Source organism: Sorex araneus, chromosome 1, assembly GCF_027595985.1.
Source record: "Sorex araneus isolate mSorAra2 chromosome 1, mSorAra2.pri, whole genome shotgun sequence".
NCBI lineage: Eukaryota > Metazoa > Chordata > Mammalia > Eulipotyphla > Soricidae > Sorex > Sorex araneus.
Window position 1 is genome coordinate 392,615,361 of NC_073302.1, and position 11,743 is coordinate 392,627,103.

General features: G+C 46.9%; 1 protein-coding gene across 17 annotated transcripts in view; it reads right to left on the minus strand.

Annotated features, from left to right (window-relative positions):
• The window catches only part of ADAM22 (ADAM metallopeptidase domain 22), a 286,474-nt gene extending 275,688 nt beyond the window's left edge, over positions 1-10,786 (minus strand). For 3 of the 17 annotated variants that reach the window (XM_055121250.1, XM_055121246.1, XM_055121306.1), the window contains exons 1-2: positions 10,432-10,786; positions 9,836-9,996 (exon numbers count right to left, since the gene is read on the minus strand). In XM_055121250.1, coding sequence (XP_054977225.1) covers positions 9,836-9,996; positions 10,432-10,516 — 246 coding nt within the window. In that variant the 5' untranslated portion in view covers positions 10,517-10,786. The remainder of the gene's footprint in view (positions 1-9,835; positions 9,997-10,431) is intronic. The other 14 variants (XM_055121253.1, XM_055121267.1, XM_055121263.1 and 11 more) reach the window with 8 other exon arrangements.
• Positions 10,787-11,743: the final 957 nt, after the last annotated feature.

Genomic DNA, 11,743 nt, shown 5'->3' on the forward strand with positions numbered 1-11,743 from the left:
GTTGGGGATCATATACCGTGACAGGGATTGAACCCAGGTCAGCTGAGTGCAAGGCAAGTGCCTACCTGCTATACTACCTCCGTGGCCTCTGGTGGCAAAACTTTATCAATACTGAGCCACTGAGATTTAACAAATGCACATTTATAAAACAGATGTCTGTACTATCCCTGCAAAATATTTCTAAAGCTGTAATTCCTAGGAGCCCTTTTCTGCCAGGGAAGCAGTATTGCAGATAATTTACTGTCATGCTGACTCAGTGCTCCCAAGTGAAACAGCACAATTTTAAATACAGTTCGTCCATGCTTAGGTGTATATAGAAATATATTGATACAAGAGAGCACATGTGCTTGATATCATGCACCATATTGTATTTTTTCCAATACATTACTGATTTTTAAAACTGTGATAAATTGGAGATACATGTTCTTGACACCAAACTTCCTATCTGAGAACCACCAATACTTTTCAAGAAAAACATAGCATCCAACTACTGATTGACAATAAAAATTTCAGTAAATACCAACTCTGCTTTTTGTAGTGGAACGTAAAGCTAGGTGAAAAAAGAAGTTCTTAAAAATTTCTGGGGTGATAAGGCAATAAAATAAACCACCAAATAACTTATCTTCGAAACTACTACAAATCTGTGATTCTCAGTTGACACAAAAGAAGTTAACCATAACTAAAAAATAATCATAAGTAGCAAACTATGGGTGATATTTTGCCAATATGAATGTCTAGTTAAAATATGTTTTACTAGAAGTTACATAAGGACATTAGGTGGCTCGGTGGGAGGCCACTGGACACTGGCTGGGGGCCAGGGGATGCACAGGCCATGGCTGGGTGGTGGCCTTCGGAGGGCCACCCCACCTCTGTCCCTCCCGGCACGGAGGAGGCTGGTGTTTATCAGCCGCAGGCGCAGGCAGGGTTTGGAGCTGTGCACAGACCCCAGCCAGTCTGCCTGCTCAGAGAAGTTGAAGATCACCCAGCTGGGGGTCAGGGTCAGGGGCCACCCCCTATCCCCCCTCTCCCCTCCCCCGCCAGGTGTGGGGAGGTGAGTGCAGAGCCAGTCGCTGAAGCCTGAGTCTCACCTAGGAGGAAAGTACCCAGCCCAGGGTGACAGGGGTGGGTGTGCTTCTAGAAGGTTCCCTCCTCCCCTCTCCTATCCCCCAAGCCCCCCAGGTCCGAGTGGGGAGTTAGCCAGGCAGGGGGAGTTAGCCTGGGGGGATGGGATGGGGCCTGGGTTGTGGGCCTGGTGTCAGGTCAGTCTCCAGGGAGGCCACAGGTGGGGGAGGGGCACGTGTGTGCTCCAGTGGTTCTTCAACCGCACTGCATCACCCCCCAGAAAAGGAACCCCACCCAAGGGGGAGTGTTCCCCCAAATCTGGAGGGACTTCCTTTCAGCTGATGCTGTGGCCAGCCTAGGCCCCCCATCTCTTGTCAGCACTGCTGCCCACTCTTTCAGTGGTGGAGCTGGGCAGGGGTGTGCAGGCCAGACTGGTGGAGGATGCAGAGGAGGCCACAGATGGAGTGGGCAGGGGGGTGGTAGCGCTGGGGGAGAGGCCTTCAGGGGAAGTACAGGGGCTGGGGCAGGTTTCTGAGTGGAGTGTCCACACTTGCATCCACAGTCCACCTGCTGAGCTGCCGTCTCCGGTGTGAAGACACAGACTCCCAGACTTTCTCTTTCAGACACTGGGGGCTGGAGAGATGCACAGCAGGTAGGGCGCTTGCCTGGCTCTTGGTTTGGTCCCTGGCACCGCCAATGGTCCCCCAAGTACCACCAGAATTGACCTCCAAGTGTAGAACCATCAGTGAGCCCTGAGCACTGTCGGTGTGGTCCATAAACCCTTTTCCCCACAAACGAAAAAGAAGCGGGTGCAATGTGGTGTTCTGGGTGTGTTTCTTGTGGAAACTCTGAGATGCCATTCTCAGCTGCTGCTGGGAGGGATGAGGCTGCTCAGTGTGTGTGTGTGTGTGTGTGTGTGTGTGTGTGTGTGAGAGAGAGAGAGAGAGAGAGAGAGAGAGAGAGAGAGAGATTCTGGTTTGAGTTCTAACTAGTGGCTACTCTGGAGACATGATATGTGTGTGTTCCTGGTTTGCAGTGTGTGTTTGTGTTTGCATGTGCATGCATGCATGTATGTATATGTGCATGCATATACGTATAAGCACTTGTGTGCATGCCCACATATGTATGTGTGCGTACATGTGTATGTGTGTGCTTGTGTGCGTGTATGTGTATATGTGTGGGGGTGGTGCGACAGTCCAACCTGAACCTAACAGGCAAAGATGCAGAAAACTATTTATTTCACTTGTGTTCTTTCTTGTGCAATGCTGGGCGTGGCCTTGCTTTCCTGGGAGCCCACATAGTTCTTGCTGTATGTCACTCCAGGCACGACCTTCCAATGGCTTTGGCAGAAACAGTCACTTCCGGGGTCATCGTTTTTGCACCTTTTGGTTTGGGGCCACATCCATTGGTGCTCAGGCCCTACTCCCAGCTCTGCGTTCAGGGTCCCTTCTGGTGGTTCTAATGAGACCCTGCCTGAGGTACTAAGATGGAACCTGGATTCCCTGCATGCAAAGTCTGCGCTCAGCCCATTAAGCATCTCACTGGCCCCTTTTTTAGTAGATTTCTTTTATGTACTGTAAGAGGAGGGCTGGAGCGATAGCATAGTGGGTAGGGGTGTTTGCCTTGCACGTGGCCAACCCGGGTTCGATTGCTCCGTCCCTCTCAGAGAGCCTGGCAAGCTACAGAGAGTATCCCGCCCACACGGCAGAGCCTGGCAAGCTACCCATGGCATATTTGATATGCCAAAAACAGTTACAAGTCTCACAATGGAGACGTTACTGGTGCCCACTAGAGCAAATCGATAAACAACGGGACGACAGTGCTACATAAGGACAGTGAAAGGTGATTTTTGGCCTTTTGGTGATGGCATTGCAGTAATTTTATACATTAAAAGCAGAAGTGCTAAGGGAGCTGGAGCGATAGTACAGCAGGTAATTTGCCTAATAACCTAATTTGCCTAATTTGCCTTGAATGCGGCCAAAACCCAGGTTTGAACACTGGCATCCCATATGGTCCCCAAGCACAACCAGGGTAATTCCTAGGTGCAGAGCCAGGAATAACCCCTGAGTACTGCTGATTGTGGGTCCTAAACCAAAAAAATTAAATTAATAATAATAATAAATTGCAGGCTGGAGTGATAGTACAGCATGTAGGGCATTTGCCTTGCGTGCAGCTGGTCTGGGCTTGATTCTTGCTTGGCATCCCATATGGTCCCCTGAGCAGTTTCAGGAGCAATTCCTGAATGCAAAGCCACAAGTAACTCCTGGGCACCACTAGGTGTGCCTCCCGCCTCCCCAAAATGTAGAAGTGCTGGGCAAGGGAGACAGCTCTTAAGGGTAAAACACATGCTTTGCACATAGAGCCCTGGGATTGATTCCTAGCATCACATGATTCTCCCCAACACCTATATATGTATCCCCCCCACAAAAAACATTAATACTATTGTAAACCATGTTAGTAGATTATCTTTTGGTTATATTTTATTATTTTACCTGAAAACATATCGTTCCTTCAGCACAGTTAACGATAGGTTAGAATAAAGACCGATTATTTCTAACAGTCTAGCTATCAGTAACATTTTACCAGATTGATCTTATTTCAAACTAGGTAGACAACCTTGATGAGTGTCCAGTTTACCCACTATAAAAAATATTTTTTTATGATCATTTCTAGGATGCTATGGCTTCATAAGTCTTCGTCACGGGCTCACCATTCATTGGGAATAAATGAAGCATGCATTCAAGTCAAGCAGCAATTTTTTTATAATACAGACTCATAACAACAGAATTATTACTACACATGAAACTGCCAGTATTTCCATAAAAGTTTAAATTTCTTCCAAAAATATTTTTCTGTTTTCTGGAGTAATTAGAATCGAAACAAAACTATTTTGTTTTATACCATCATGGTTCTAACATTAAGTAAAGCATTGCTAGTTTCCTTGACCTCATGTGGTGAAAATTAATTCTTTTAATAGGTTATATGATCTGCAAGGTCTCTTCGATCTCTAAGACTATTTGGTTCCACTTAGTTATATAAATCTGAGTAATCTGTTACTTACTTCTGGGAGTGTGTTTAGCTTAGAAAATTAGAGCACAATTTTGCATCGAAGTGAAGTCATAAAATTTCTAAATAGTACCCATGCAGCCTGTGGGAGTCAATTTTATTTAATAAAAACCCATACAGTACTTAACAACATGTCCAGCATCGTTCTAAGAGCTCTCTATATAACAACTCATTTAGACAGAATTTTCAGGATGCTTAGTCATTAACTTATTATGAAATTTAATGAGTAAGTGAACTGGCATTTATCAATAAATTATAGTGAGCCAACACACACACACATATATTCTTTGAAGTTCCTAACAATTAAGAATGACATGAATATGGTTAGTTAATGCTCCTTATTGAAATCTCATCATTACCTTTTAGACAAAGTCCAAATTTCTCAGCATTTTCCATGAAAGTGTTGTAACATATACTCTCTGTCTTCCTATTTTCTCATCCTTTCCTTAAATCTTAGCTATGTAAAATTAATAAAAATGTCAAGTCCTACATGTTTACAGACTTGCTCTCTCCAAAAGTCTGATGTAACTACTCTCTCCCTTTAATCTTGCCAATTCCTATTCACACTCAATACACATTTTAGGGAGCACCTTCCCCTGAAAGCCTACCATAATTGTTCACCCTGATTAAGTATTGGGTCTCCTTTGCTGCTGCCATACTGTGTGATGAGCTTCACAAAAACCAGGAAAGAAAAGCCAAGCGTAATTGCTTATTCTCCCCACACATCTTCCCTTAATAACAAAACTGCTCTTACTTCTAAATCCTTAGGCCTAACACAAAAGTTTGTATAGAATAATATCACAGTATCACTGTATCCCTGTCATCACGCTGCTCATCGATTTGCTTGAGTGGGCACCAGTAACATCTCCACTGTGAGACTTACTGTTACTATTTTTGGCATATCAAATATGCCATGGGGAGCTTGCCAGGCTCTGCCGTGCGGGCAGGACAGTCTCAGTAGCCTTCTGGGCTCTCCAAGAAAGGCAGAGAAATTGAACCCTGGTTGGCCACGTGCAGGGCAAACACCTTACTGCTGTGCTATAGCTCCAGCCGGTATACAGCATTAGTACAAGTAAATACGTACATTTTTGAGTAACTGATTCAACAAATGAATATATAAACTTTGTGAACTCTTTCTCCTGGAATAGAATGTTGCTAAAAATATGAGTATGAGTAGCAAAGAGGCCATAAATTACATCTATTTAATTACCAGAGAACTAACAAAGGTCATATGAAATTAACTTATGTTGATTGTATGGTCTAATGACAGTTCTTTTTTTCTTTTTCTTTTTGGGTCACACCCGGCAATGCTCAGGGGTTACTCCTGGCTTTGTACAAAGGAATCACTCCTGGCGGTGCTCAGGGGACCATGTGGGATGCTGGGAATCGAACCCGGGTTGGCAGAGTGCAAGGCAAACGCCCTACCCGATGTGCTATTGCTCCAGCCCCCTAATGATAGTTCTTAAAAAAAAAATGTCAAAACGCAGGGAAACATCTAACTTTTCCAACCACAGGAGAATTAACCAAGGCAACTAAGTCCAATACAGCAAAAATGGTAAAAACAACAACAACAAAAAGTCAAATATGGCTACTAAATCTTTACATCATTACCTGCAGACTCAGTTTTAGTGGTCAAGGATCTCTCACTGGAGCGTAAAAAGCCACTGCTTTACTTAAGGAGTAAAGAGCCACTGCTTCCCCACGGCTCCAGAGAGCAAACCAGATGACACGCCACATGCACCTACTTTGTGCCAGGCACCGTGCTAAATTTCTTGACTCTGATGACACACAAGACCTTCACTTTCAGAATTTTGCCAAAATCCCACCCATCACTCATACCTTACCAAAAGCCAAAGTCACTCTTGTCGATTGTTAAGTTTATTGCTGTTGGAAGGAATAACCATATGGAACCTAAAGTATCACTGACCCAAGTGGAGATGGCTATGAACCCACACCCTGTGGAAGTGCCGTTCCATCGGTGGGAAGATAGGGAGGGGGACTAGCCTGTTTCCCAAGCCAGTGAAGGTCTCTCTCCAAGTGGAGAAGGGTGGAAAGTACCCAAAACCACCTTGCCAACATATGGCAGATTCTGGAGTTTTCAAGGTCACTGTATTTCTAATCGCTCCTCTCCGAAAGCTTTGTTATTTATTATAAAACACTTGTAATATTAGCCAGATTGTAAAACACTTACCACCACATGAAAGACCCCATGAATAAATGCAAGAAAAAATAAAAACAAGGAAATTGAGGAAAGAACCAGGCATTACAGAGACTTAAAACTAATTGCAGTCTATGGGCATTATTCGGGTCCTGGGTCCAACAGATTTGAATACAAATGTCTTAAATATAACTATTAATAATCAATATGTTTATCACTGTCACTGTCACTCTGTTCTTCATCAATTTTCTCGAGTGGGCACCAGTAACGTCTCCATTCGACCCAGCACTGAGATTTTAGCAGCCTCTCCTTACTCATTTTTCCCAACCATTGGAGGCTCTTTTCAGGGTACGGGAAATGAGACCTGTTATTGTTACTGTATTTGGCATATCGAATATGCCACGGGGAGCTTGCCAGGCTCTGCCGTGTGGGCGGGATACTCTCAGTAGCTTGCCGTGCTCTCTGAGAGGAGCATATATATATATATATATATATATATATATATATATATATATTTCTCTTTATGATGATGTGTAAAGAAAAAAATAGCTGAGTGTGAGCCTACTTGGATTGTGCCCTTCTGAAGCCTTTTCTGAGAAGAGTATACTCCTGAGTGAGACTGGGCCAGTTTTCCTTTTTCTCTCTGTCCTTGTGATAATTTGGTTAGTCACATTTCTCAGCCAGGAGCTTAGGATAATTGTTTATTTTGTTGTTTCTATATTTTCAAAAAATAAATAATAATAATTTTAAAAATCCTTGCCCTGAAGGAGCTTACAGCTGAGGTAGACATCAGAGTTATGTGGAGGCAAAGCTGTGAAATGTACCCCAAATGGAAGAAAATCAGAGACAGCTTTCTGAAAAGTGAAATATGGAAAGAGCCTCAAGGTGACCAGCAGTCAGACTCTAGGAGGAACAGGTAAATCATTGGGCCTCTGGATCAGAAACTACAGGCATGCCTGAGACAGGATTCTGCTTCTACTGACTCCTTCAACTCCTTGAATAGTTTTAGTGAACAAGGAGAATTTCCTAAAGGAGACAAATCTATATCCTTCACCAAATGCAATTTAAAATTATATGTAAGTTAAAAAAAGGTTGAACATGAAACATCGGCAGACACTCACTCTGTTTATACTCAATATGTTTATACACTACATATAATGTGATTACTTTTTTAAAAATCCTCATCCTTTCAGAAGCATATTGGTAAACATTTTACAGGCATTGAGGTGCTTGCCTTGCACGTGGCCAACCCCGACTGGATGCTTGGCACTACATATGGTCTCCCGAGTGTGTCACCAGGAGTGATCCCTGAGAACAGAGCCAGGAATATGTCCTGAGTATGCCCAACACACCACTCCCCCGACCACATGCACAGACAAATATACTTTTTTGAAGAAGAGACAGGGGTGGGGGGGAATAGAAAGAATATAGTAACAACATACTTATCCATGAGTTGCTAATTGTTGAAGCTTGGAGTTCAGAATAAAATTATCAAATTTATTCCAAATAATATTCTACTTATGCTTGTGTTTGAAACATTTTATAATTAAAAGTGATAATATTCTTTGTTTGTTGGAGGGGGCCACACCCTGTAGTTCTCAGGGCTTACTCCTGGCTCTGTGTTCTGGAATCACTCCTGGTGGTGCTCAGGGAATCATATGTGATGCTGCCAAGGACTCAACCTGAGGTCGGTCACATGCAAGGCAAGTACCCTGCCTCCTCTACTATTTCTCTGGACTCAAATGAGATAATATTTTCTTCAGAGAAAAAGTATTAATTCATTGGAAAATAATACAGGCAAACTGTCCTCTGCTTTTCAGATTTTACTATCATCATTTCTTGTTTCTTTTTGGATCACATCTGGCAATGCACAGGGGCTACTTCTGGCTCATGCACTCAGGAATTACTCCTGGCGGTGCTCAGGGGACCATGTGGGATGCTGGGAATCGAACCCAGGTCGACTGCATGCAAGGCAAACACCCTACCTGCTGTGCTATTGCTCCAGCCCCACTATCATCATTTTTGGTGAAATTAGCCCCCTCCAAGCAGTGCTGGCCCACTCTCTCCACACTGCATGGCCCTCATAGTTCAAGGTCAGATCGGCCAAAAGGCACTACCCAGAAAAAGTTGAGGGCCATCGCTGTAAACACAGCATTACTCAGGGACCACCAGTTACACACTGCAGTGCAAACGGAGGGGTCCCAATGGTGTGGGGAACTGAACTGCAGGTCTCTGCATGTCAGGCATTAATTCTAGCCCTTTGAACTATCTCCCAGACCCCCTACAATAACCTATTTTTTACTGATATTACTAGAACCCTTTACATATAAATTTCTATCTAATATTAAATTTTTGACACTAAGTATCTGGCGACAAATAAAGACTTAAATATCATTTTTTCTATTTCTACAAATTTTATACATAGGATAACTGAGTAGAAATATTACATCATTAAGTGCCACAAAAGTATTGATGAATGTTTCACACATGTGAAAATATTTTTCTTGTTTTTGCTTCAAGTAAAATCCTCAAAATTTTCAACTACATGAGCAAGTTCTCTTTGAAAAAAATTTATTTATTTACTTTTGGGGGGGCACACCCGGCCATGTTCTGTGGCTGCTCCTGGCTCTACACTCAGGAATTACTCCAGGGATGCTCTGGGACCGTATGGGATGCTGGGGGTCCATCCCAGTTCAGCCGTGTGCAAGGCAAGTACCCTACCAGCTGTGCTATCACTCTGGCCGGTAAGTTCTATCTTAACACAAATTTACAGGTGGATGAACTGGTTACCAAGCTGATAAACAGATACAAAAAAAATCATAGCACCCAAAAATAGTTACTAAAATTAACCAGTACGTTCCAAAAATATTTTAAGACGCATCTGTGGATGTGAAATATTGATTCAAATCTGGGTGAATAAGGACCTTAGATTTTTTAAAGAAATTATCAACTTTGACTAAGGGGACCACTGCCACTGAAGAACGGGAGAAGGTGTCTTTTGGGGGGAGATGGAGATGAACGGATGTGAAAATCGAGCGAACTGAGATCCTTGAGGTTAAGCTTACGTTTAGGGTTTGAGTTTAGTTCGGGATGGCTAGACTTGTTTTTCCTATTTTTCCAAAGGGTCAATTTTGCATGATTTAAGTCTTCGGCTTGAGCATTAAAGCAGCAATAATGACGATGCAAACCGGGCCCCCAAATCGCCCTTCTTGTCTCTCCAAGCCTTTCACTTGATCAAAATGCTGGGTCTCCGAGGCTCTGCTCTGGTTGCTGCAGTGCCGGCGGCACCCCGCAGAAAGGCGGGCGCCAAGCCCCGGGCGCGGGCTCTTTCGGGGGTTTTGTCTACTATATCCTTTATTATTTAAAAGAATTCTCTTATCAATACTCCGAGTGTGATTTCGCACAGGGAGCGCCACGCACGACTCGCGTTGGGACTCCGCTCTGGTCCCCCGAGACCTCGCATCTCCAGGGCAACCGAGTGCCAACGTGGGCTGGTGGGTGGGGTGGGCCGCGCGGCGCCGCGCGCCTCCCCCGGACCGCGCCTCTCACCTGCCCGCCGCCGGGGTCGCCCCGCACCCGAGTGTCGAGCGCGTCGTGGCGGGTTTCGCGTTCGCCCCCGGAGCGGTAGATGAGCCGGAGGGGCACGATGCTCTGGCGCTGCAGGAAGCGGTTTTCGTTCCTCCGCTCCAGCTCCGTCACCGACGAGTCGCCTCCAGGCAGCCAGGCGGGGCAAGAAAGGAGAGGGGAGAAGACGAGAAAATGATGACCCTGATTCACACGCGCCCGCTGCGTCCCCGCCCTCGCGGACCTCCCGTGGGAAGGACGCGGACACGCCGGCCGGGGAGCCGGGGACCAGCTCCGCGAAGAGCATCCAGGATCGGGGCCCAGAAGCCGCGCACCCGTCTCCCATCCTCCGCATTCCGCTTCTGGAGACGAAAAGCAGACATTGGACCAAAAGCTCCTAAGGCATCCGCGCGCCCCCACACATGTATTTTTGCTGCACTTCTCATCATCCTTCCAAAAATAATTAAAAAAAAAAAATCTCCCCGAGCACTCGGGGATGCCCCTGTTTCAAAGCGCCGGAGGGCTGGCGCGGATACCCGGGAAATGGTGCGTCCAGGAACCACCGTGGGTGGCGAACTTACCTGCCCGGCCGCAGCGCGCCAGGGGGCAGGTCCCCAGGGCGCAGAGCAGTAAGAAGGGCACGAACGCAGCAGCTCCCCGCGGCATGGTGCTGCTGCCGTCAGCCCGCCTCGATGGAGATGCTCAGCTCCTCATGCCCGATCTGCGGGGTTCGGCTCCCTGGCCTCGCGGCTCCCGCCTCGCCTCGGCCGCCCCCTCCCAGCGCGGGCTGGTGCTGCGGCGGCCGCGGCGCTGCAGCCTCCACCGCGGCGCTGCCTCAGTGCTGCATTGTGCTCCGCGGGCGCTTCCGCTGGCGGAGGGAGCGAGTGCTGCATTGGGCGGTTGGCGGTAGCTAAGTGGTTTCTAGCGCCTCCCACCTCATCCCTTGGCAAAGGCTCCGGCGGGCGCCGAGCGCTCGGCAGGGAGCGAGCGCCTAGTGCATTCGCCTCCCCGGGCCCCCGCGCGCGGGCAGGGGCGCGCGCAGGAGAGTCTGCTGGGAAGTGTAGTCCGCGCTCGGCTCCAGGACGGCGCCAGCCTCGCCACCCGGTGCCCGCCGGTCTTCTGTCGCCCCTAGGACGGGCAGGCGCGACGGGGAGGAGAAAAGCGCCTCGCTCGCAGGTTTCCTGGCGCCTACCACGTCCAAGGGCGCGGCTTATGCAGCCGCTTCGGCTGCCGAGAACCCTGCTGATGTTTCCCACAGATCTCACTGTGACTTCAATTTTTATCTAGGAATCATAGTCTCACGGGCACCTACTAAGTTTCACTAACCACTGATTGGAGACCTACTAGGTGCCCAGTGATTGACCAAGTGCAGAGGATATAACTGTGCACGACACGCGGTAAGAGGTACGGTTGGGTTAACACCGGTTTCACCGGTAGGAAGTGTCTCCTAGTGTTTCCCAGAGTGGGGTCATTAACTCACCGATGGAAAGGGCGGAGGCAAGGCAGGATCTCCTGAACAAACTCTACGCAGGCAATTGACTGCTATTTTCTTACTTGGGGACAGGAGGCTTGGGCCACACCCAGTGATTCTCAGGACTTACTCTTGGCTCTGTGCTCAGGGATCACTCCCGGCAGTACTCAGCGAACTTTATGTAGTGCAGGGGATCAAGCTGGGATGGGTTAAAGTTGATATATGAGACGAGCCCCTTACCAACCCCCCCTCCCCCCCTCCAGCTATCCCCCTCCCCAGCTGTTTCTCCGACCCCAAATTGAGCCCAACTCTCTTCCGATGTTTCATTCTTTCCCTACTGTCTGCCTGCCTCAAACCTGGATTTGAAAAGCAGATTTACAATACTATAAACTATAGTCATTGTTTAATATTGGAGTCTCAGA